The sequence below is a fragment of the Sparus aurata genome, chromosome 17 (assembly GCF_900880675.1).
Source record: "Sparus aurata chromosome 17, fSpaAur1.1, whole genome shotgun sequence".
Taxonomy (NCBI): Eukaryota; Metazoa; Chordata; class Actinopteri; order Spariformes; family Sparidae; genus Sparus; species Sparus aurata.
In genome coordinates this window covers 21,454,724-21,481,005 of record NC_044203.1, presented here as the reverse complement: position 1 = coordinate 21,481,005, position 26,282 = coordinate 21,454,724, and the positions used below count along the sequence as shown (strand labels likewise).

Sequence of the window (26,282 nt, the reverse complement as noted above, 5' to 3'; positions counted from 1 at the left end):
TGTTGTGTGTAGTCCCATCATAGATTTAACTTTATTTTTGGTGCACTTTTTTCTTTCCGTCTGTTTTTTTGTCACACTCACAGACAGATAGAGCCGTTCACAATTTCACTACCACAGTTACTATCAATCACCTGGCTGTCCAAGTGTGTGTTTGTGTGTGTGTGTGTGTGTGTTAGTACTCGCGCTCTTGCGCAGGAAAGCGAGTGAGTGATGGCAGTGACAGTATAGACGGCATGTGCTGTGAAATGTCACCGTGGCGATCGATGGTGTTTAACGAGGCTGGAGGCTGATCTGGACCTCATGCTAACATGAAGCTCTCCTCCTCCACTCCCCTCCCCCCCCCCCCCCCCCCCACCCTTCCTCACCATCCTAATCCCCGTCTACTCTCTGTGAGAGCCCATGGGTCCCTTGGGAAAGAGAGACGAGGCCTTTTACCTGTCAAGAGGCTTTTGTGTCTGGCCGGACACACACATGAACACACACACCCACACACACACACACACATATTCTGGATGAAACCCGATCAAATTTAGTCTTTTGTTTACTTTTAAAGAGTCTTGAAACGCTGCATATTTTTGCCTTTTTTTTTCTTTTTTTTGCATTTTGTGTGACTCTTTATCTTAGAAAATCAAAAGACAGGACACAGTCAGGCAGAATAATCAGAACTAGTTTATGATTTCAAAGTGCTGAACAGAAAATCCAGTGAACCAAAGAGAAAGAAAAAAAAAATTATCGAACAGGAAACTCAAACCAAAGAGGGACATTGAAAAAACAGCAACTTTTTTCTTTTTTGTTTCTCTTCTTCAAAAAACAATGCACAACTCGTACCACAATATTTGAAAAAGCTAAAAACACTTCAAAATATTAGTCTTATATATATATATATATTTATATTTATATTTATATCTATATAATTTGCTTTTTTTCATATTTCAAACTGCTGCCGTGAGTGTGTGAGTGGGTGTTGGTTGGTGGCCCGGGGAGATCCCCACAGAGCCGCAGTCTGAGACACAAACACAGGTCGAGCTGTTTTGACAGGCTATGGCAGCTCTTTACAGCTTAAAACACACCATGCATATGATCCTGGCTTCTCTAAGCGTACACACAAAGACAGTATGCAACCATGTCCTCCACACTTTCATAGAAACAAATAGAAAAAGAGCATGACTGCGGAATGTTTCACCCCTGGACGTACAGCTATCTGTCGAGCACCCTCCGCTCCCCAACGTCCTCCATCCACCCGAGGGAGCAGGTAGGGTGTGTGTCTGTGCTTCTAGCCCTTCTCAGGGTGTAAGTGCTTCAAAAGCCAATTTTCTGTCCGTGTTCAATCCTCCGTACTCCTACTCGACCTATGATTTAAAAAATGAGTTAATAAAAAAAACAAAATACTAGAGCATGTTCAAGTCTGGGTGACTCAGTCATCAATCATTAGTGCACAGTATCTCCTCGGCTCTCTAAAGCCAAATGGAGACTGTCTCTCTTTCTTTTAGCTACTGACAGTACAGGACAAGTCTTTGTATTAAAATAATTTAGAGTTTGAAATTAAACCATTCCTCCTCCATCTCTTTCTTTTGTGGTGAGATAGCACTTAAGAAATTGCACTTTGAATCAAGAGCCCAACTCAACAGCCACTTCCACGTGTTTATGAAATATCTGTGTCCTGCTCTGTGCGTCTACGCTAGACGCTGTCTGACCTCTGACATTTCAGTACATGTCAGTATGAAAAACGCCCCCGTTCCTTCTCTTAGCAGGAGGAGGAACTAGAATACACAGGGACTTATGTTTCACTGGGACATCTTCAGCTTTGAAAAACATTCGATCACACTGACACCTGCTAAAAAGAAGTCCTCAGGCCCCAAACACAGATAGACAGTACTCATAAACCTCTGTGTTTTTCCTTTTCTCGCTGGATGAGCTGCCACCCAGACGGAGAGAGGACGGTAAAGAGTCATTTTTCCATCGTCCATCTCAGCCTCGTCATCCTCCCCCATGTGAGAAAAACAGGAGGATCAAATAAAAAGTGATAAAGCGTTGGAGTAATTGTCTTTTTATACTGGTGAAAGCATTTAGTTGGTTGTCCATTTGAGTGAAAAGCATTTGATTGGCTCTCTCAGAGGGGAGTGAGTCTCTCTTCTGGATGTGTGTGCGTGCTCCTCAGGGGGGGAAAAGGCCTGAACAGGACGTGACTTAGGTTTCTCTCGGCGTGGTAAGCCCGGGCCATCAGTAGGGCAGAGTGTCCAGGAACCTGTCAATCAACGGAGGGGGCGGTACCAGGTCCTCCAGCTTCAGGTAGAAGATTCGTTGAAGGCCCTGGGTCCTCTGGGAGCGGAGCTCCGCCCTTAGCCCCAAAATACGACTCAGAGGGGGCGCGGCTTTGGACGAGGAGGAAGAGGGGCCGCAGCCCAGGTGGTCTCTGAGACAACAAATCACTTTATTCTGCAGCTCCTCCACCCGCTTTGAGTCCTTCAGACCGGGGACTTGCTCTGTGAACAGACAGAAAGACAGAGACGTCAGGAGAATAATTCATTAAACTGGAAAAATTAAGTCCACAGAAAAATGAAATTCACACACACAGGGACGCACGCACGCACGCACACACACACACACACATACATCAGAGCTCATTCAGCTGAAAGAGCATTAGCTACATCTTCTTTTATATTGAATTCCACCTCATTACCCTGTATGGCTAATGTTCTTAACAGGCCTTAACCCGTCTCTCTCACTACAGATCAATACACAGTCTAACCTAATAAGCCCCTTGCACACTGTGTATATACACACACACACACACACACACACAAAAAATATATATATATATAAACATGTACACATACACACACACAGACACACAAATAGTCCCTGCAATTGAAGACAATGACAGAAACAAAAGTGTTCAACAATTAGCTGATTATTCGGCCCTGTGAGCAGCCAAATGAAATTAGAAACACACATGCGCGCACACACACACCACACACACACACACACACATACACACACTGCTGCCCATAGCAACTCCAGTGGCACCCGCACAAGGCTTAATGTGACACTAACTCATTCTGCAGAGAACAGGGTGTCCAGCAGTGCGCGCGCGCGCACACACACACACAGTTGGTGCTGCAGGGAGGCTGTCACTAAGACCAGTCTCACTTTGAGGTATCCATTATCTGAAGCTTATTTATTGTTTGTTTATGTGCCTCTTTTGTTTGTTCTGTGTTTGCTGCTGCAGAGTCACTCCAGCCCTCCTTTCACCGTGGCTTTCAGACCCCTCACATACTCCTTCGCTACCCTCTCTCTCTCCCTATCCCTTCTTTCTCTGTGTTGCGTGAGCTCCTGGGGAGGGATCGATGACTGCCTTTCTGCACAGGCCACTCTGAAGCGGTCGATCGCCTGGTGGCTCTGGCGGCTCTGCCGTGGAAGTGCGCTGTGTGCTTTGCCGAGGTGGCAGAGCACCACTGAGAACAGCGTAGACGCCATTCCAGAGCTGTGCTCAACGGTGGGCTGGTCGATGAGGCACAGAGTTAAGTGCTCCCCCAGAGAGTGAGGATGGGGTTGGAGGGCTTAGACAGAGGAAGAGAAGGTGGAGGAAGAGGAAGAGGAGGAGGAGGAGGAGGAGGCTGGGAGCAGGGTGAGGTAAGGAAGCTGAGCGTGGGGGGGAGGGGTGTTTTACACATTTATATACACTTTCTGACTCTGACACCAGTGTCCTCCGTCACCGTGGGCTACATTTGTAATTAAGTATTTCTAATGCATTTCTAATGTACTTTACTGACAACTAAATTCTTCCTTTTCTGGCTTGTGCTTGCAGAGAAAGCTGTGACTCTCCTGTTTTTTTTTTCACAGATGCACTCTGATTAGATGGCCAGGTGTGTGGCAGGTGCAGCAGGTGCTTCTGGGTATCAGGTTCTTGTTTCAGGGAGAGATGTGTGAGAACACACATGCACATGTGTGTCTTTGAGCGTATGTGTGACGTTAGTGGATGTATCCACCTGATCACTGTCACCTTGAATCACCCAGCAGCAAAGCTCCGGACAAAGGAAAGAAGGTAGTATGGGTGTTGGGGCCGAGACCAACGATTTATTTTCATTTTCCCCATTAATTGATTGATTGATTGTTTAGTCTTTTGTGAAAAATGGTCATTAGAGCTCAAAGTGATGTCTTCAAACTGCTTCTTCTGTCCAACCTACAGTCCAAAACCCCCAAACTCTTTATTTACTGTCATAAATGGAAATGAAAAAGCAGCACATCCTTACATTTAAGTAGCTGTAGAACCAATAGAACCAGTGCATTTTTTAAAATTATTAAAATACCTGCCAATACATTTTATTTCTATCGACTTATTGACCATCAGACTTATCACTGCAGCTCCGGTGTGTGTGTGTGTGTGTGTGTGTGGATTTGTATCTGTATATGTAGGAAGTTCATATGACTGACAGTCCTTGTGGGTAGTGGAGAGCTGACTTTAAAAACAGGCTGCTATTCTTATTAATGTCGGTAGTTCTGTATCTCCTCATTTTATTTTCTCCTGCGGTTGATTTTGGATCTTGTGTCACTGGCTTGTGTTCTCACCTGTGAGCAGTACGAGGGCGGCCAGGCAGGCGAAGGCGGAGGCGTCCAGGTTTAAGCTCTGGAGGTGGGTGGAGAAGTCCCGGATGGAGTCGAGCCATTCTCCGAACCCACGAAGGCACTGGAACCTGTGCAGCACCAAGCCGTTACAGAACACAAGTTTGTCCTCTGACAGCATTGACCTGAGACATAGCGAGGAAAAGCAGAAGACTCTGGTTAGAACTCTGTTCCAATGAAATGCTGCATTTTTCCCTCATTTATTGTAAATATGGCTTGAGATACCGGGGCAAGGAAACAATTACAATAAAAACAATGAGAAAACCTGGCAGTATGCTCGCTCACACACAAACGGGACACACATCAAACGGAGGCATGCAGCTGATTAGGGTTGTGTTTTCCAAATTATAGCATTTTAAAACATTCCTGTGTTTCCTTTTCGTCGGGGTGGGGTGAAGGGTTAGGGCAGAGGGCTGCTCTGTGTGTGTGTGCGTTTGCAGATAGGTAAACTGTTTTGGCTTTAATGTGCGCAGTCTGTGGTGTGCAGTGGAAACACACTGCCTTAATGAGGAAATGAAAAGACTTCTCAGATGTATTTAGCCATCAGTTACTCACGACACACAACATCCCACTCCTTTACCACGGAGCAGAGAGGGAACAAGAACAGGCAGTGAATGAAGGAGGAGCACCATGACTAGTCTTTATTAGTGCCTCAAAGAGGAGCGAGGCTTTCTTCTGAGAGCTGGTTAAAGTGTTTAGTCGGTAGAGCTCAAGACGACAACAAAGGGTTGTAGGAGGCGGGATGGAAGATGTAGGACATGGGAGGAAAGTGTGTGCTTGGATGGGGGAAGCTTCAAATTACACTCTGCACAAACATTGGTTAAGCAGTTATAAGCAGGGGATGAAATACCATTTATGTCTAATTATCTTTACTGCAATTTAAAAGAGGTTCTCCACCCACACTTAGCAGCACACATGCACACAGATGCTCACACATCACCAGCTCTAACAACCATGCATAAAAAAGGACCTTTCAACTCTTATACACACAAACACAAAAACAATCAGAAAAATTGTTGCGGTTTTAGGGAAGGGTGAACGTGGCTGTCTTGACTTCTTATATAGTTGAGTGCTGATGGTTAAAGTAGTTTTATCCCTGTGTGTGTGTGTGTGTGTGTATATATATGTATATATATATATATATATATATATATATATATATATACATATATATGGTGAACGTGGCTTTTCAAGAAAGCCATAGGGTGGCTTTCTTGAAAAAAACCACCCTAACCCTATATACCACATATTTGTGTATATATATATATATATATATATATATATATATATATATATATATAAGACAGCCATGTTAGATAAATAATACAAATTTAACTTAAAATAGTGTGCATATTTGGAATTTGAAAAGAAAAACTAAACTGCACAATGCTTTTTGACACACGCAGATGTGGCGAAGTGGAAAAGAGTAAATCTTGTTGCACATGCCAATGCCTGGAATTTAGCTTTTAAAACATTAGAGCTGCAACCATTTTTATTGTTTGATTAGTTAAGTGAAAGAAAATGTATTGCCAACTATTTGGATTTTTCAAGCAAAGATGTCAAACATTTGCTGGTTCCACCATCTAAAATATGAGGATTTGTTGCCTTCCTTTGTCAATTATAACAGTAAATGAAGAGTCTTTGGGTTTTGGGCTGTTGTTTGGAAAAAAGACGCAATTTAAAGAAACATCTTTGGGCTCTAGGTAACTGTGATGAGCCTTTTTGTTATGACATTTTATAGGGTGAACAATTAATCGTGAAAAATATTCCTCAGAGGAATTTTTGATGAAAATAACAGGAAATCATTTTAGAATGCAAAAACATATGAGGCCAGTTCACTGTGAATGGCCTTGAGCTGATAAGGTCCGTATCGTCCGATATTTCAAAAATACTTATCGCCCCATGGCTTATAGTAGCACATGGGCAAAACCATACAGACAAGCAGGCAGACAAGCAGTCAGGCAGATGCACGCACATGCACACACACACAGCTGGATGTCTGCCACACATTCCTCTCACCCCTGACTACACTGTCACCACGGTAATCAACCAATAACCACAGAAACTGTTTGGTAACGGGGTGCTTACAGCAATGCCGGCCCAGAAGAGCGGAGCAAATTTACTCTACACACAGTGAGCACACACAGACACACACACACACGCGCTCACAAACATAAAGATAAACGCCTGCACAGGGGTCTGCGAGGCATCTGAGTTCAACACGGGGTCGACGCAGGGCTGCGTCAACAACGAGATGGGAGTGCATACTGACCGCATCTTTTTTGCTCTCACGGAGGACAAGCAAAGTGAGACAGTGCTGTGTTTGTGTGTGTTTTCCTCTGTGCCGTGGGAGTTTGGCTGATGGGAAGATGAGCAGTGTGTGTGAGCATGTGTGTGTGTGTGTGTGTTTGATAGAGGCCTCTATGAGTCCACCGTTCGGCGTGAGTCAGAGTCCCAGCCTGATCCCCCTCCTGCTGGGACTGTGATGCCACCACCCAATCCTCTACCCACCCTGCACCTGGACTCCACTGGGAGGAGGAGAGCAAGTTCTACATCATCAGTGTGCGTGAGTGTGTGAGTAAGTGTGCTTGTGTGTGTGTGTGACTGTGTTGGTTTTCTGCCCGAGACGACAGCGCAGACAAAAGGATGAGCTTGTAGCCCACACCACCCCATCCCCCCTTCTCCCCCATAAATTTAACCAGCCACATGCCTTACGAGAACAGACCGGTAACCCAGGGCGATTCTGGGGCAGAGATGGGCAGGGGCAGTCATAATGGCACCACAGGTATCCAGGGGCGAGACGCACACGTGCTCACACGCGGAAATCACAGGACGCATGACGCAAGGTGTATAAGAGTTGAAAGGTAGATTCAGCCGATTCCCTTTTGATACAGCTGAACCGAATATGTATGTCCTTTCATGGCGGCCCTTTCCAGTTCTTCAGCTGACTCGCTCTTAGATGGAATTGATCATGTCAGTTCACAGTTCACAATGCTAGCACAGTTTTAGCCCGCAGAACACACACAGAGCTCTCTGTGCGTCAGATATCAGACGAGCGGAGCGGAACTCTGTGGGTGTAGCTGCTGTCATAGCTACAGTCTCCATTCATAATTTGGTTCATATGGCGATTACTCAGCTCCACTCCTCCTACTCTGGAGATATACCAACACAGCAGCACACGGCTCTGCCAGGACAGTTACACACTGTACTCAAATGGTAAAAGAAGTAAAGTTGCTGCTGAAGTCGTAGGCGTGCAATCATTTTCAATGTGCGCGTGAGGATGGAGACTTGTGCATGAGTTTAAAAAGTTCATGTGCATCTGCCAGTCTCACCTGTGGGCCAACCGCAGGACAAACAGCTCCAGGAAGGCAGAGTCTATGAGCAGGTTCTGATCTTCGCGCTGAAGCTCGGAGAACCCGGGAAGCCGGTCGGCCCAGCATCGCGTGGTCTCCATCGAGATGGTGAGCAGCCTGTAGAAGAGCTGGATGTGCTCGGCATCTGAGGAGGAGGTGGGAGGGTCGGCAGCGCTGAACTGTGGAGAGAGATGGAGGCAAACTACTGAATCATCACTGATCTCATACATTTCTCTAACTAATCAGAAAAGTCAAGTGTCGGGAATTTACCTGGCTGTAGTCGAGGTCACGGGGCGTGCAGTGGGAGTAGGCCCTGAGCAGAGCGGAGAGCAGGCTGATGGGTGGAGAAGGAGGAGACGCTTCCGTCTGCAGTGGGCTCTTTGGTTTGGAAGGCAGACGGCCCCGGCGCCCCTTCAAGCTATCAGTGCGCACGACTGTGGAGCAGAGACAGACAGCAATGAAGAGTTTGTTCGGCTGGAACAAACACAAAGAACTTTCTCTTCTCTAGCTGATTGTTATCAGCGTTTATAGTGGTAGAATTATGGACAGGAAGGAGCTCTGCAACATTCCCACAATCCCTCCTACACAGGAGGCTACCAGCCAGCAGATGGCAGTGGAGCTGTTCTACCGGCTGCAGACGTGTTAGCTGGGACAGAGAAGTGTGTGTGCGTGTGTGTGGAGGTTTGTTTGCGTTTATGTGAGCATGTGTGTGTGAAATAGGTGAGAAACCTCAGGGAAATGAGGGCAGAGTGAGTAGAATGCTACACATCAGCAAAACATCTCAGCTATGTGATAGGTGATGACACACATGGAGAGATGTAGAAGTGTGTGTGTCTCTTTCAAAGCTTTAAAATCAGAGGGTGGAGAAGGTGGCAGGTGCTCCTCCAGCAGAAAGAAGACATGCTGCTGCCTCATGGATGTGTGTGAGGCTGCTGCAGGTCAGGTCATTACCGGTCTATTGCAGCCTAAATGCAGAGACAACGCTGATGATCATGGACTCAGGTGTGTGTGCTCTCTTACCTTCCTTCACCATGCCGACACTCAGACACTTCTGAAAGCGGCAGTACTGGCAGCGGTTGCGTCTCCTCTTGTCCACAGGACAGTTCTTACTGGCCAGACACACATACTTGGCGTTTTTCTGCACGGTGCGCTGCGGAGAGAGAGAAGAGACCGGCATACCGATAATCAGCCTCCAAACACAATCAACCACCTAATATTTGATTTGTTTAATTCAATTTCTGTTTTTTTTCCTTCTCTTACCCATCAAAGGATGAAAGCAGAAGCTCGCAGGTCAGATTTTAATTACGCGCTGAAAGGCGGCGGTGACATCAGTATAATTAGATAAAATTAATTTTCCAACAAGCCTCGCCTGCAGGAGGGACAATTTTATTAGCGCCGGGGCTGACAATGGGGACCCGGGCGCGTGGCGTGCAGAGGCGGGTCCCGCGAGACATAGAGGGGACAGCGGCCGCGAGAGCTGCCTGATCAGATTGTTTGTGAAGCTGGCGGGTCAGCTCGTGGCACCTCCGGGGCCTCGCGCATCGCGCCCCTCTCAATGGGCCCCGCGGGAGCTGTTTTCTCCTCGGCTGGCTCGCGCGATTATTACTGACCTTATTAAAATGAAATCAGAAACGGGCCACGTGGGGCGCGGAGTGCACGTCGACAATATGGGAGAGATGCCATTGAATGCCTATGCTCGTCTGTGCGCGCGCTCCTCTGAGCCAATCCCGCGCGTTTAGGACTGGAATAAGCGCTTTCAATACTTCTCGGAGCAGAATTAGAGCTGCGTCCGATTCTTTGTGAGAATGCGGGATTGACTTATTTAAAACAACAAGTTTGGTATTTATTCTGAATATAAACTGAAAGATAGACTACAATCAGCCCCTGGCGTCCCCTGAGGCGTGTCAACATATGCCTTGGATGAAATGATTTAAACTTTACGGCAAACCTTTATGCCGCAGGTGCATCTGTGACAATGAAACAATCACCCTCTCAAACATCTCTCAGCCTTACAATTACACTTCAATTACCGTCATTTGCAAAGTTTTCACATTTCCTCCGCTGTGACTCGGGTGCTCCAGCACCAGAACAAACTGTAAATTAAACTAACGGAACACACGGGAAGTGTCGCGGCTTCTCCTCTTCTTTAACGCCTCTAAAACACATCAAAACAAATAAATCCAATTAGGAGCCCCTTGCGCCACACATGCCCGTGCCCCCGGGAGACCAATAACACACCAATTATTCCATATGCTGCGGCGCGAGTGCGGAAACTAGCGCGTAATGGGCGCCAGCGCCGGATGAGAGTCGTTGCCATGGCACCGCAGATCGCCGTGAATGTTCTCCCTGTCATCCTTTCGATGGTCAGTGACCCGTGAGCGCGAGGATAAGTTAGTTATGGTCATTAATGTGGCTGAGGGAAAATAGCGTCCCTTTAGTGGGAATCCGGAGCTGCAGCATGGATGACGCACAACATGTATTTACACCAAACCCAACACAAAGTTTATAGACATTTTCACAGTCTTTGTTGTGCGTGCTAAATGAGCACACGTAAGTTCTACTGGCTGCATGTGTAGAGTGATACTTTTAGATTTTAAGGATCGCTGGCCTTCTTTCCCCCTTAAATTCATCCTTTGCAACAAGATTTCATATTTTCCTGCAGCATGTTGGGCGCTCAGGTGAAAATGCGTTGAGTCTGGTGCTCGGTCCAGGGGGTAGTTCTTCCACTAGCTGACCTCAAGGCCTAATTTATAAGATAGCCGGTTCCAATAAAAACCTTCCTTTAAAATGATCAATTAGGGTGCTGATAAATTAAGCTCTCGCAATTGACTGCCTGTCTCCTGTGTGTGTGTGTGTGTGTGTGTGTGTGCGTGCGTGCGTGCTCTTGTGACTTTGCTTTCTAATAATAAGCCGCATGGAGCATGACTGCCTCAGCAGAGACACAACATATCAGAGCTAATACTGTGTAACTAACTAGTCTCTGATACTCATCAATTGGATTCGGTGCAGGTGAACACAAACACACACACACACACACACACACACACACACACATGCACACACACACACACACACACACAGGCAGACACACTGATTAAATTATCTCAATATGATTATCAAATCTGTAGATCTTTCTTGTGGTCTGTACATTCCCTTCCTGTTTAGGCCAGCCTATAAGTGGGTGCGTGATAGAAGTTCTGGTTCCAGTTTAATAAATCTAATCTGTATTTTTAAATTTGGTTTGTGGCAGAATTTCACCATAAATGACAAATTTCAAAGTCACCCGCTGTCAGAAACTGAAAACATCGGGGCGACGGCAGTGTTTGTGTGGGTGAGGTCTTAGTTGGAGAGTCAGATCTCTATGTACTAAAAGCACATGGAGACACACAGAAGCTCACATACTGTGCGAGCTGGATGGAGGCATGCAGAGGCATATTCTTGACATGTAATATGCGCTAAAAGTCTTGGCTTGAATTAAAAGCCTTCAGGGGCTTTGTTCCCCTTTCTCCTCTGTCTGTGTCCTCTATCCCCTCCTCGCCTTTTTCCTTCTCAATCAGAGGCAATGAGACACTCTCTCTCTCTCTCTGTGGAGAAAGTTTGTTCTAAGAATCATGTGGCGGTATCTGAGCTGATTTTATCTTTTTGCACACAGATTTGCCTGTTTGTCCATGTGTGTGGGTGTTTATCAAGTTGTATCTGTTTCCCTGAATTAAAGAAACGACCATTATATATCTATGTGAACATTTGAGCGATCACGTTATGTGTATGTACTCTTGTTTCTTTCACTGCAAAACATTTCTAGGGTTGCTTGCCACAAAATGGCCAATAAAATACCATATGTTCTTTTTTTATATAGTGCACTACTGTACTATTCATTGGGTATTGTTTATGTCTTTTTAGAATTTTAGATTTTATCACTGAATGTTATAAATGTGTGGTATTCTGCTACTGTAGCTACTGTAACTTCTAACAGTGAAGGAAATGTGTTAATCCCCTCACACAGCATCACTTTTTAAGTGTGACGGGCGTGACACATTTTTACAGCAATGTAAATAATTGAATGTGAATCGTATGGAGAAACGGTCAAAGCAAATCCTTTCATTGATTAGCGCGGGGGGGGGGGCGGAATAACTCACTGAAGCCACTCAAATGACTGTAATTGGCTACTTGTACTTATGTATGCATTACTCCAAATAATCTACTTAGCTTCGTTTAAAATCATAACTGAGAACAGTTTTGAATGAATATCTAAACCCTTAATTTGCAATTCTGGAGCCAATAAGGCTATTTGATCACAAATGGGCTGATGAAAGCTCTGGCATATGAACAAAAAACACAAAACTCTGCAACAGGCGCATTTTTGGAGAGGTGACCACTGAGCAGAACAGAACAGGAGAACAACACTTTTCACTTTTACTTAAATATTATCTTTATACCAGAAGTTTTACTTGTAATTGAGTAATATTTCAGCAATGTACCTGTATTTTGTACATCAAGTAACACATTTTCAGTACTCTTTCCACCACTATTTATTACATTAAAATCACTGTGCAGTTACTATACTGTGAAACCGAGTTGCAGTAATGGTAATACACTGTAAAATGAGACTGCAGTACGGGCTGCATGCTGTAAATCACACGTATGGTTAGGCTTTCGTAAACTGTTCTTTGACTGAAGTGACGGAAAAGAAACTGAAAAAAAGTTGTGTGCAATCAACTGAGTTGTGTATTTCCACTGATAAATGTGCGACTGAAGGATTTTGTAGAGCTTTGGCAACAAACCCTTCCAACTCTCTGCCACCATTATTACTAAGTGAGCTGCTGGTTATTAACATGTAGCGCAGCCTTGCACCTTTGGTTAACATCTATACTGTGTCTCATCTGTTTCTATGTTGTCTGTGTCATTGTTTTGTGTCCGTGCACGTCACGTCTGTACTATTTTTGTGACATTTTGAATAATTCATAGTCATATAACTGAAATACCAACACGCAGATGTTAAAAAAAACAGCAAGAGCTTAAGTAACTCACCAGTTAGGACAGTGGGTGCATAAAAACAGGCCACTTTTTTTGTCCTTTCTAGCATAATGTTTTGTATAATACTAATAGCTGAGATTTTGTTTTGATTTAAAAAAAAAAATAATCTCATTCTGAATAGCTTCACTCAATAAATGGAAACCGGTGAATGGACTGCATTATTTTGCCAAAATAATAAACACAGGGAAAAACGAGCTACTTGTTTAAGAGCTTAAATTAATTCACCATGAAAATGTGTTTCAAATGGCACTAATGAAATAACAATAATCTACAGCAAGCCTCTGCTGTGGTTTAATGTGTAATAACTATTCAGGGATAATTAAATATAATCAGGAAAATATTTTTAGGGGACAATAAAACCATCAGAATAATGGAGCGCTGCGGCTGATTATATGAATATGAAAAGGAGCAGGCGTGTGAAAGGCATGTTTCACTTTCGCTGCTGCATCCTGGAAATGTGTACATGCGACCGTATGAACATGTGGTTGTGTGCATATGTTGCTTTTGCATGGTTGGTTGCATCTGCATGTGTGTGTAGAGGAAACATAGGCGAGGTCTGACAGGCTGTGTGGCTGCTGAGCGCTGCAGCGAGCAGACAGCCCCCGGCCTGCTGCCACCAGACGCTGCTTTCATTAATTACTAAATAAAAACAAATTGTGAAACTAATTGAAAAGAAGGATAATTCATTTCCACCTACCAGAGGCATTATTCAATTACCTCTGTGTTTGCACCCTCTTTCTCGCTGTCTCTTAATTTCACTCTCTTGTCTCGTGCAACCAATCGAATGCTTAACAAGTGTGCCGGAAAATGCTATAATTCAAAAACCGTGAAGAGAAATGAGCTCACCGCCACTGAGTGTGACTTTACTGTAAATCAAAGTGAGTATTGTGCCAAATATACATGTCAGAGACGTTTTTGTTGTTGTGTTTCTATGGCCTGCACAAGGAAAATTAACAAGGAAAATCTGCCTGACTAAAAACTGTCTCTTGGTGACGTTCAGCTGCGAGTTGAGTGTGTGAGCACGTGTGCGGTAACATTAGATGTGACACAGCGAGTTCACAAGTGTTAGACTGAATCATTTGACGGACCGAATCTCAATCTGACTCATAACGTCCTGAGCATCATGTCAGTGAATTTGTGGTCAATTTTGTGGCCACTGATTCACTACAAACACTCTGAAAGGAAACTTTGATTTCAAGGATTTCCTTTTCCACCGGACTATTTCTGAGCGGCTGAGCATCGAGGGCAAATTTTCCTATTTGCCTGAGTGAGAATGACTTGTTTTTATCATCCTGTGCTCTCACGCAATCACACACACATGCACACACACGCGCGCACACACACATGCGCACACACACACACGCGCGCACACACACACACACACACACACACACACACACACACACACACACACACACACACACACACACACACACACTTTGCCCACTTGGTTGCTGGGAGAGGCGACCCCTGTGGGTGTGTTGCGTTTTCATAATGACTCTCAAGACGATTTAGAAAGCACAGAGAAGGGTGCAGAGTGGGAGCGAGACAAATGCAAGAAGATTGTTTCTGAAAGAAATACATCAGTCAGTTTGCAGCTAGTTCACAAGATGCTGGCTGATATTCTAAGGTGGAATATCAGTTACGTGTGTGTGTGTGTGTGTGTGTGCGTGTGTGTGTATGTGGTGGAAGAAGTACTTAGATCCACTACTTCTGCATCCACAATCCTACTGAACTTTGTAAGTTTGAAAAACAAAATGTTTATTCAGTAGAAAAATGTCCCCTGTGACTGATGTATTATCATAGATGTTATTGTCAGATTGATGCATCAAGCGTCAGCAATAATTCATTGTTGATGCTGCTTGAGATGGAGCTGGTTTAAACTGCTGAGGGGTTGTTTGGTGATTAATGGGAGAGGAAAGACGAGTTCTGTTAGCAAATTCTATGTATTTATCTTCTGGGCTTTTCTCTAAATATTGAATAATTGGATAATACACTTTTGGAATCAAACAGTTTTTGAAATGGAACCATGTGAGAACTTTGAAGGGAAATGTCCTCTAAGTCAGAAAGATTGGGAACCGGAGGTTTAATATGTTTTTATGTGAAATTTAAATGTGTAACCGTGGTAGCTAAATCTGTCAGACACATGCAGTGGAGTGAAAAGTACAACATTTTCCTCTGCAATGTGGGAGGAACAGTGTTAGAGCCAATTATGTATACGATAGGAAAAATAGCTGGAAATAATTTACATTAAAAACATGCTGTCCTGTTCTGCTTAGATGATTCAGTTGAGAGCAGACTAGTCTTTCAATTAGCTTTAATGTGCTTCAATACACTTTGTTAATCATACTTGTGCAGTATGCTTTGGTGTCATGTTTTATCCTGTATTTGAAGATTCACGTTTTCAGTGAATGGTTGAAAAGAAGAACTCGGACGATGGAGTTGAATTGTATGCTTTGACTCTACAGCTTAAGTATGCATTTTGAGGGGAAAGGTGGAGCCACACTAACAAGAAGGGTCAGCCAGCATAAAGTTGAAATACTCTAGTACTTGAGTAAATGTACTTATTTACATTACACCGCTGTCTGAAGGTGGGACTGAAGGGAGGTGAAGACATCAGGAACAAGAGGAGTGGGTACAGACTTTTAGAAAGAGTTACTCCAAAAAGCAACAGAGGCATCGCTGCAATTTCAAGCTTTGTAGATTAGTTTTAAAAAAGCTTAAAACTGCAACGATGCCTTTTTTTCTGGACTCTTCTCTGAGCTTTGAGGGATGTTTACCTTGAAGAAGCCTTTGCAGCCCTCACAAGTGCGTACGCCGTAGTGCTGGCAGGCCGCGTTGTCCCCGCACACTGCACAGGTGCCCTCTCCTTGGGGTCCACGCTGGGGAGGCGAGGGCAGGCTGTCTCCTAATAGGGGGCCACAGGGCCCAAGAGCCAGGGAGCGGAAGGCGAGGCTGCTGCCCCCAGCTCCGCGGTGCAGCTGGTACATGGGCTGCTCCAGGGGAGGGCCGTGATGATGGGAGACAGAGGAGGAGGAGGAGGAGGAAGAGGACGAAGTGCGAACCAGTCCTCCACCCAGACTCTCATAGCCGCCGACGCTGCCACCACTGTGGGGCGGCGAGTGCTGATAGAAGTGTGGAAAGCGGGGTGACTTTAGGGGGCCTGTGTCCAAGCTGGAGCCCAGGGAGTGAGGGTGTGACGGAGGGGCCAGGGGGTGGTCCTCCCACAGGAAGGAGGTGCCCGGCTGGGGTGGCAGGGATGGGGTGGTGGGAGTGGAGGGGGGAGACTGTTTAAAGTACATGGTGGAGGAGGACATGGCCTCCAGGGGCGGAGCGGTCGGGTAGCTTTCCTCCTCCTTTTTGATGGTGGGCCTGTGCGGAGGCATCTGGTAGAGGCAGGAGGACTTGGGCTCGTAGCTCCCCTCAACAAAGACGTTGAAACTGGGGAGGGAGGTGGTGGCGGCAGCAGAGATCTCACCACCACCCAGGTCCAGCTTGGTGTAGTCAGGGGTCATGAGGTCAGAGCTGTAGCTGTCGCCCTGGTAACTGAAGGACTGGCCAGAGTAGGCTGAGCCTGGAGGGGCGGGCCCGTACTGAGCCTGCACACAGGGCATGTCTGCCAGGGAGAGAGCACACACACAGGTCAGCGCTGCGTGGCACTTTAAACCACATGTATTCAAGACAACGTTTCATTCAACAAGCATTTTTACGGTGTTAGTGGAGTTCAGCTGCACGGCAACAGTCATTAGTCAGTGAGGAAAGTTTAATGACATATTAATTAAAAACTGATTGAAACAGAAAAGCAGGATTTTGCCCACAGATGCACAATACAGGAACAATCCCACAGTAAATCTACAGGATTCAGGCAGACTCTGCTGGAGGCACATGCACACAGGGGTAAACAACAACTGAAAACTTCTGCACAGCTCTATTGGAACAGGCAGTTTCATTCAGCTCTTGAGGTAATCTTGTACAGGCTTTGTGAACACACCTTTCAAGGAACATGAAAACGTTTGAACAAATCTTTCCATTTACTGCCATTTACTCAATTTCCTGCTTTAACACTCCTTCGCTGAATAAGTAGAGTAGAAACATTTGGAGCACGCACACATGCGCACGCGCGCGCGCACACACACACACACACACACAACCTCAGAACCCGCTGGTTCTCCCACAGTTAGTTCAGCTCGAAAAGCTGCGGCTCATCAGTGCGCAAATCTGGGGCGAAGCAGTCAAAGCAAAGATCCAATCCACTCTGATGCTGCGTGTCTGCATGTGTGTGTGTGTGTGTGTGTGTGTGTGTGTACACTGGTTAGTCAGATGGCAAAGCAGATGAGATAACATTAAATAATAATGGAACCCCATGGTGGTGCTGGAAACAATCCACACACACACAAACACACACACACACACACACACACACAGATATTCCCTGTAACTGCAGCGGATGCCAGTCGGTATTTCCTGAGTTTTCCCCCTGATTTAATTCTGTCACAGCAACAGGCCTCCACCTCATCATCTGTGCATGTGGACCACTACCTGCTCTCCTCTTATCAAACTCCCCTTACGTAATACACTCCACCTGCGTTTGCGTGCGTGTGTGCGTGCTCCCAAGCGTGCACGTGGATTGTGTGTGTATGTGTGTGTGTGTGCGGGCTAATCAGTCATGAGTGTGTGCGCAGCCAGGGTTTTGTGGTGTTTGCTCGTCGCTCCCGAGCAGGGGAACTGTCAACACAACGCTGCTCCCATTGACGCCCAGCATGCGCGAGCTCTGCCGTAATCGCCTCCGCTCCTCGCGCGTCATGTTTGTCTAGTCAAATACGGGACATGTCGGTCCTGCTGCTGTCAGAGCGCGCACACAAATACCTCCATCCAACACCAGCCCAGGTAATTACTGCCCCATTTCCTCTTGCGTGTCATTAAAATAAAAGTCTTTTTTTCTTTCTTTTCTTTTTTTTTTCTTTTACAAAATAAAAGTAATCGCATCCCCTATTCTTCCTTTTGATATCAACTTCTACTGACAGGCTGATAATAATGTTTTTTTCTTTCTTTCTTTTTTTCTTAAATAGCCCACAACGTTTAGTTTGCAGTCATATGTGGCTAATAGAGTGCATGAGCAGTCAGAGTGACACATTAATTTCAGCCGCTGAAACACAATTAAATTCTACCTGAGGGGCAGCGAGCAGTTTGGCTGCGGGGGGCTGGAGGAACAAAAGGATGACTCAAAGCGTTAATTAAGTAAAAGAAAAACAATATGAAGGACACTCATCTACAGAACGTTATTTATTTAGTAATCTTTCTTTCTTTTTAAAAGTGCACTATGTAGTTTAGAGGAAGAAACTTAACTCAGAAGAGAAATGTCTTTGTTGGCTGTTTGTTTTTATTGCTCAACAAACTAAATAAACAAACTCTCTTTGTTTTCATGACTGAATAATCTGAATAAACAAAGTGACATTAAAGACAACATGATTTCATAGTGTTTTGCTTTGTGTATATGTGGCGGACCCCGCCACCTTTCTCTAGGCTCAAACAGTGTCCCAGGGACCTTATTTTCCTCTGAGAACAACTTGTTTATTCAGTCATGGAAAAAAATAATATTTCTGAGTTTGTATTATTAGCTTGTCAATGTTGTAAATATCAAAATTCTGAGTTTGAATTTATGTGCCCCTTTAATATCTGTGTCTTTATTGTCATAACCAAGAGACATAAGGTCAAAAAAGAGCTGACCTCTCAGACTGAACCTGATGGAAAGAATAATAAAATGGATGGATGGATGGATGGATTATCAATGAAAAAAAAGTGTTACATCTTAAATATGAATTATTTCCTCAAAATTCACACTGTAGCTCTACAGTGTGTCTCAGTGGGAATATTAAGCAGCAGCGTTTACTAAGAAAAAAAAGATTGAGGATATGAGTCAAGCTGTAGGCCTACGTGTGCTTGACGTCATCAAGTTTTCCTTTTTTTTTTCTTGTACAAGTGACCAGCTCACTCAACCCACGTGGAAAAACACACATGCAGCACAATGGGCGTCATGGGGCTTTTCTGGGCAACACCTAAAGTCTTTTGCAACTGATCAGAGGAAGGGGAAGAGAAAAGAAAAACCATGAGAGGAGGAGAGTGCTCAGCGGTGAACTCTGTGGCTCTCTGTGTCGTGTCAGTAGGTCAAGCCTCACATCAGCGTGTGCATAAGTGTGTGTGCACCTGTCATGTGCGGCAATTTAGCAGCACACGTATATTTTTAAATACAATGCCTTTTTCACTCGCGTTCTGATTTGAGAGGAGATGAAAGACAAACAGAGAGAGGGTGGAGAGACGTCGACGGGCCGGCAGTCACATCAAACTATGATGTCTTTGTGTGTGTGTGTGTGTGTGTGTGGGTGGGTGTGTGCGTCAGGTGAGGAAAGAGGCGTTTGATGAGCCGTTTAGTCAAACACACACGTAAGGCATACACACGCGCTCATACTCTCATCGCTAATGATGTTCACGATGTCAACATGAACCTGCATACGTTCACTCTGCCAACAACACGCGCCCTCATCCTGAGAAGAACCTGTAAAACCACTTGTGTCTGCTGAACGTCTCATCCTCCTCGTCGCTTTACATTTGGTGGTGTGCCTAGCCTTCACTCAGTAACACACACACACTCCCATACTCACAAATGCACACTCCTTAACACACACACACACACACACACACACACACACACACACACACACACACTCATTTACACTTGTATCAGAGGAGCATCTTTATTTTTTTTACAAACAGATTTGTAGGCAGCCTTCCACACTCCCAACACCACCATCAGACTGCCTGCTTTACACTTGCATGCAAGAAGGTGCGCGTGTGTGTGTGTTTGTGTGTGTGTGTGTGCGCGCGTGTGTGTGAGCAAGCAAGAGAGGACAGACAACCCAAGCAGAGTCAGACACACACACACACACAGGTGGTGCAGCATAGTGAGGCGAAGGGAAACAGTCTCTAACCTCGAGGTGTGCATTTCAACTGGACAAACTGCAGCTGTTCCAATAACTGAGCGCGCTTGTTCATTGTCAGAATGCCATAGATCTAACAAATAAAAACATGAAGGTGCACACATGAATACAAAAACAAAACAAAACCAAATAAAACCCACAGGACTTTTTAATACAAATTTTTTGTCTGTGAATCAAGAGATAAATTGTTTGAATGCAGTGGCCTCACACATATGCACACACAAATATACACGTACACAAAGACACACGAGCAAAATTTGAAAAATCTGAATTGAATCCTTTCCTTTCATCCTATGCTTCATTTGTGTGGATATTAATCTGACAGCTTTCAGGATAAAATAACAAATAAATAAACGCATCAATACAAAAATAATAAAGTCATAATTTGCTGGCCTGTTTTAGTCATAAAGGCTCGTGAAGAGCTTGTTGAGTCATCAGGAGGATCGATGTCTCTGACCTATATGTGATTCGCCCACAGCTTCAGGATTGAGGTGTGCCTGCTATCAAAAATCGCTTAATTCTGCCAGTTTGTCGAATGATTGAAATGTCAACTCAGTCGGCACTTGCCAGCCGACACACACTAACACACACTAGCACACACACACACACACACACACACACACACACACACACACACACACACTATGACACACACGGGCACACGAGCTGAGACTCACGCGGCCAGAGAAAAAGATCACCAGCATGTTCATAAAACTTTATGATTTTGCTGTTGAATTTTAATAAGAGCAGAGAGAAAAAAAATATAGCAGCATTATTATCTGACTTAAATTATGATTAGGAGTTTTTTTTTTTTTTTTGGGGGGGGGGGGGGGGGGGGGTATTTTTCTTTTCTTTTCTTTTTTCTTTTTCCACAATAAAACATTTCCAAACATCTTTCACACCACATTAGGTGCACAAAAAAACAGACCTGAGGCACAAAGCATCAGCTGAGAAGACAAGAAAAAAAAGAAGAAAGAAAGAAAGAAGACCTGATTGAATTAAAAAAGGAAGGACTGTACCTGGTGAAAGAGCTTCGCGCTGAATGGTGCTGGGTGTCCGGGGTTGAGGGGTGGCGTGGCTGCGGCCGGGACAGGGCTCCTGGAGCAGGGAAGAGTCGGCGTGCGTCGCAGGGGAAGTGTCCGATCGCCGTGGCTCCGAGCTCGGCTGGGCGCGCTCTTCCGAACCTGTGTCTGGAGGTAGAGATGTCTGGGGTTACAGCCAGTCATGTGGCGGCCGGGCTGAACAGAAAGAGCGCCTTCCTCTTCACTCACCGATCATCACAAAGTCACTCACACTCAAAGACGAGCATTCAGCGATGTTTTCACTTTTTCTTTCTTTCTTTCTTTCTTTTTTTTTTTTTTAACCGACAAGCACTGCCTCCCAAGCTTCACTTAGTAAAATGCAGGTGAGGCTGGACTTTCCCCTGCAGCATTCCTCACATCCCAAAAACATCTGAGCCCACAGAGAGACAGCAAGTTTTTCATTTTACTAAAAAAAAAGAAATAATTATTTGCCAGAAAAAGAAAAAGAAAAAAAAAAAAAAAAGAAATCTGGCAGATGAAGTCAGCAAATCGGATGAAAAGAAACGATAAAGATGAAAGGACATGCAAACCACCGAGCGCACATCACAACAAGATGCCAATCGCGGAAAACGGATTAAATAACTGCAGTTATCCACGTGGATCCATAAGAACTCAAGAGTTAAATGAATGATGCGCATTTAAATTAAACGCAGTCTCGTTTTGCCATTAAATATGAATCCATGCCACAAACAGAAAGAATATTATGAACCACAACTGAGGACTTTTAGCTCATTTCAGGACTGACACTTACGTGGGCGACAAGTTTCATTCTAACACTTAACTCTGCTCTCTTGTCAGCGCGATTTTGATTTCGCGCCACAAATTATACATTTAACCACGCTCGAAATGATAAAGAGAAAAATATAAGGGAAAAAAAACAAACCCCACACACACTCACACAACTTTCTACAAATACAGACCTGCAAAAGTGACAACTTTTAAAAAAGCAGTCTGCGCCAGAGCTTCCAGGCCATCGCTTTTCTTGCCTCTGATCAGCACCGTATTCGCTCGCTCAGGGTTCATCCAGAGCAGGAGAGAAATCTGGAGAGTTTGGAGAGTCGGACCTGAAACCAAACCAGCGGACTCCTGTGCGCCGTGCGCCTCCAACTCTCTCTCAATGCAGCAGGGCGCACTGTGGCCGCCGGATTTCAAGGCCCAGAGCGCCCCCTTTCTGTCACACACTCTTATAAACACACACACACACACACACGCTCTCTCTCTCTCTCTCTCTGTGTCTCTCTCTATCTCTCTTTTTGTCAGACTCTCTGGGATACGGTCAAGTCGAGCAGTCCCTGTATGTATCTCAATACTGTGTGTTGACAAGCCACAGCCCCCATAGGCGACTCTCATGGCTACAGGCACCTGCAGCCTGCTGTCCTCTCTTACCTTTGTGTCAACAGATCAAAACTTGGTGTGAGACAGAGCGGCCACTTTTTCTCCAAACTCCCGAAACATTGGACCTCTTTTCGTGGTCTCTTTTACACTAATGCAATGGCTCGCAGAACTTTCAGATACGTTTAAATGAATACAAAAAAAAAAAAAAAAAAAAAAAAGACGACCCAGAGTAAACACACAAGTCAGACTGTGTAACGTGTATTTGATTAGAGTTGATTTGGAACAGTTAAAACTTTATTTAATTTGGCGTTGGGGGCATTTGAGTGCAGAAAAAAACCTTTTACACCAATAATCAGTAGTTGGTTATGGCAGCAGCAGAAATAAGATATCCTTTGATAGAAGGCAGAATAACCTCATTCTTCAGGCTCCCGTCACTTGTGAGGCACAAAGCGTAATCGTTCGTAAAGGCGCTTTGATCACAACTGTTCAGTGAAATAAAACCCCAGATGTGCTTACAAAAATATATTTTTCCCTAAAAAGTGAGACATTCAGTCTGTTTTAATTTCCAATTGGGCAAACTGGTCCCCTCTCACTTTCTTCTCAGGCCAAGCTGGTCGGTGGGGCTCTGGCCCTGCGCGCACCGGTAACCAAGAGAACGACATAAGAGCTGCAAAACACGCGCCCCGGAGCGCCGGTAGCCCCCGGTAGCCCCTCGCACCAATAACCCCGGACAGCGCGAGGCTTCCAGCAAACAGAGACAGAGAAAAGAGAGGACAGAGAAATATGTGAGTACTGTAAATCAGCCGTGAGAGGGGAGACTGTCAGGGGAGCCTGTGTGCGCGGCGGCGTGCGTGCGTAAACCTGAGCGAGTGTGTGAAAATAAGAAAAAAGCGGCTCAACTCAGAAGTGGTAGTTTTCTTATCATCAAATGGGCCTGCGTGGGCAGCCCGAAGCCCTGGCAGCTGCTAGAGAATACACTATCTGTGCTGGGATCAGAAGCCTCCAGGAAATGTTTCATAGAGGGCTACAGAGATCTAATGGTGAGTGACTGACGGTGTTTTTCCTTCGATCAATGGGAGGAGAGGCCGTGTCCTCACGGCTGACCACCGGCCAGACTATATGAATTATTGGATTACAAACTACAGTCTATTTTTTTGGGTGTTCAATCCTGAGGGCTTAATTATCACAGAAACGTGGCATTTAAACACAAACACACCCACCCACCCTAACACGCTCATGTAAACAAGCTCCCAGGACAGAAAGGAAAGAAAATCCTGCATGATGAGGTAAAACAGATAAATTAAATAAAAACAACAACACAACCCACATGGCCTAAAATCAAAGAGCTTTAACTCTCCACTCTCTCAGCTCCAGCCTAAATGTAGGTTAGACTATTCTCCACTCAGACCATTAGTGCGTCTGACTCCACTATTCATCGTGTGAGTGAGAGGCATCTCATTTCCATGACAACCAGAAAGGATATGATACCTTACCAGCGCAAATTAAATTCGAATTCTGCTTCATTTGCTCTCGGAGGCACCGCACACACACACACACACACACACACACACACACACACACACGGACGGACGGACGGACGGACAATATGAGCAGCTGTAAGCGCTTTCGGAGCGCGACAATATCAACAGGTTAGACGCGCAAAGTTGGCCGGAGCAGACACACAGATGATGATATCAGAGGACGGATTCAACAAAATGGTATAGAAACACGCTCGCACAAACACACACACACAGCTGAGGGTTAGTATGTCTGCTTCTCGTACACGGAAGAATATCAACCACTCATTCATTCAAGTTTACTTACTGGTTTGCTGTAGCGGTTCCGTCTTTACATGTGGTTATAGCCTCGCATGAAGTGTCCTATTCCCATCCAGAATAATCACCAAAAGAGGCGATGTAACGAAGAGAAAAATGTTGTTTAAAAAAAAAAAAGAGAAAGCGGGATGCATCGGCGAGAAACAAAAAAGTTTCTTGTTCTTCCTCTGACTTTTTCTAAAGTACACAAAAGTATATTTTAAAAAAAAATCAAAATGAAAAACTCCCGGGTGAAAGGAGTGTGTCTGCGTCCGCTCCCCGTGAGCTGAGTGTGTCAGTGCTGATGGGTGCTTTGCAAAGTGTGGAGTTGTAACGCTGGTTTGTTTATGTGCTCCTGCGTCTGAGGGGAGAAAGTCAAATAGTGCATTTATGTGGGCTCTGCCTCCACATAGGGCGACTGGTATGCGCTACGTCAATGTGACGCCATGGGAGAGGTGACGTCACTCCAAGTAGAGCTCCCTCTCTCTCTCTCTCCGTACAGTACCAGACACATAAGCCCCGCGCGCCGTGCCAGAGAGAGGATCACAGAGAGCGAGAGAGAGAGGCGGTTGGTTTGATGGTTGCAGGGTAGGAAACTGAGGGGGATCCGGCGGGCGAGCTTGCGCAACTGCTGGTTATGGCAGATGGCCCACAATTGTGCACTGGCCAGGCTCTATTTTTGTCATGGACTGTCAATATCAAGGCAAAAAAGAAAAGAAAGATAGAAATATTAATGTGCTTGAAAAACTAGAAATAAAAACAAGAGGGTTACTTTCAAACACTTATCAAATCAAATCAACGAAGAACAGAATCACACGTTGGCGATTTATCAAAAAATCTAAATCAACCTTTAAATCAAACTTCAAAATGTCAATACAAAACAACAAACACGCAGCTTTTACCCGAAACAATAACATCTTCCCCAGGTATTGTACAATTTTGAGGTACTTTACTTGAGTATTTCCATTTTACGCTACAATACCTCTACTTTACTACCTTTGACCCGGCTACTTTCTTAAACACTACTTTCTTATTTGTTACTTCACTCTCAGATATTACGTTTAAAATATAGGCTAATTATACATTTTATATCTATAGCCTATAAAATAGGTGGCACTTTAAAAGAAACTACACCAGTGTATGAAGTGGTTTTAAATAGCTCCACCCTGGGCAGCAACACCATTAAAACTCTGCCTCTGTATTAAGGCCTCAATAATGAAAAAGCAATATTTTTTAAAAGTTTCTTTTAGTGTCCTTACATATTCTTTTTGAGTTTAACTTACTTAAATAACATTTTGGATGCAAGATTGAGGTAAACAAAACACAAGAATGTGTAACGTCACATTTCTATATTGTGGTTTATTACAGTTTGTACCCCTTTTGCTGCTTGGATAACTGAATGGCATAATTGGGGGGGGGGGGGTTAATGACCTTTTGCGACCCAAGTTAGTGAAATTCTCCATCCCATCAAGTAATTTATTCCATTTATAAAGCCTTAAACTATCATTTTTTCTAAGAGAAACAAGTCATGCTTACAATGATAGAAATCAGCTCATTTCAACAACCTCCCTCCCTGAATCTGATGACAACATCAAGCCTCATCCTAGGACACTGACACTTATTTAAAGAGAGAACGAGGAAATGGGTTTATCTCATCCTTTTATCTGAGTGATTTTTTAGTCTAATACATGTTGAAGGCTGATAGGGAGATTACCTGACTGTTTTTATATTAAAACATCACATTGAAGTTGCTTAGCATGTCTTTAGCCTAGTAAAAACACTGTAGGCTTCATGGCTCAGGATAAAATCCGAGCAAATGTCATGTAGCAATAAAGAAAACGTGGCCAAAGTAAGTTTGACTCAGCTGGGGGCCACTGAAACTCTCTTAAAACTCGTTGTTAAATAAATAGTGTCCAGAGTGAAGAAGTACCGTAATCCACCAGGCAGGGCAGACTCAGGACGGGAGAGGAAGCACTCCTCCTGGCGTACTCGGCAACCTGAAAATTAAAAAAGTCCCTCCGGAGCTGCTGAGAACAATAATTCACG

The 26,282-nt window shown here is 44.6% G+C and overlaps 1 protein-coding gene and 1 long non-coding RNA gene across 3 annotated transcripts; one reads left to right on the top strand and one right to left on the bottom strand.

The window, feature by feature from the left end:
* Positions 1–649: 649 nt before the first annotated feature.
* nr4a3 (nuclear receptor subfamily 4, group A, member 3) lies at positions 650–24,629 on the bottom strand. Of its 2 annotated transcripts, XM_030394479.1 has the most exons (9): positions 24,247–24,629; positions 21,025–21,195; positions 19,997–20,078; positions 15,791–16,626; positions 8,997–9,126; positions 8,247–8,410; positions 7,956–8,155; positions 4,570–4,748; positions 650–2,483 (listed from the first exon to the last, which is right to left on the bottom strand). In XM_030394479.1, exons 3-9 carry the CDS (start codon positions 20,058–20,060, stop codon positions 2,221–2,223), a joined length of 1,836 nt encoding a protein of 611 aa, XP_030250339.1. In that variant the 5' UTR covers positions 20,061–20,078; positions 21,025–21,195; positions 24,247–24,629; the 3' UTR covers positions 650–2,220. The 2 variants fall into 2 exon arrangements, with proteins under 2 accessions (XP_030250339.1, XP_030250338.1); XM_030394478.1 differs by lacking the exons at positions 19,997–20,078; positions 24,247–24,629 and adding an exon at positions 22,008–22,240.
* Positions 3,166–4,699, top strand: LOC115567667 (uncharacterized). The gene is made up of 3 exons (XR_003981242.1): positions 3,166–3,633; positions 3,844–4,045; positions 4,580–4,699. It is a non-coding gene; the product is annotated as an uncharacterized LOC115567667 (long non-coding RNA).
* Positions 24,630–26,282: the final 1,653 nt, after the last annotated feature.

Bases quoted from the DNA above. Each gene is read 5' to 3' on its own strand.
- nr4a3 (XM_030394478.1), bottom strand. From the start codon at position 22,110: ATGAACCCTGAGCGAGCGAATACGGTGCTGATCAGAGGCAAGAAAAGC. The intron at 4,749-7,955 runs GTGAGACTGGCA...GCTATGTCTCAG, and splicing joins GTCCTGCGGTTGGCCCACAG to GTCAATGCTGTCAGAGGACA. The intron at 2,484-4,569 runs GTGAGAACACAA...GTCTGTTCACAG, and splicing joins CGCCCTCGTACTGCTCACAG to AGCAAGTCCCCGGTCTGAAG.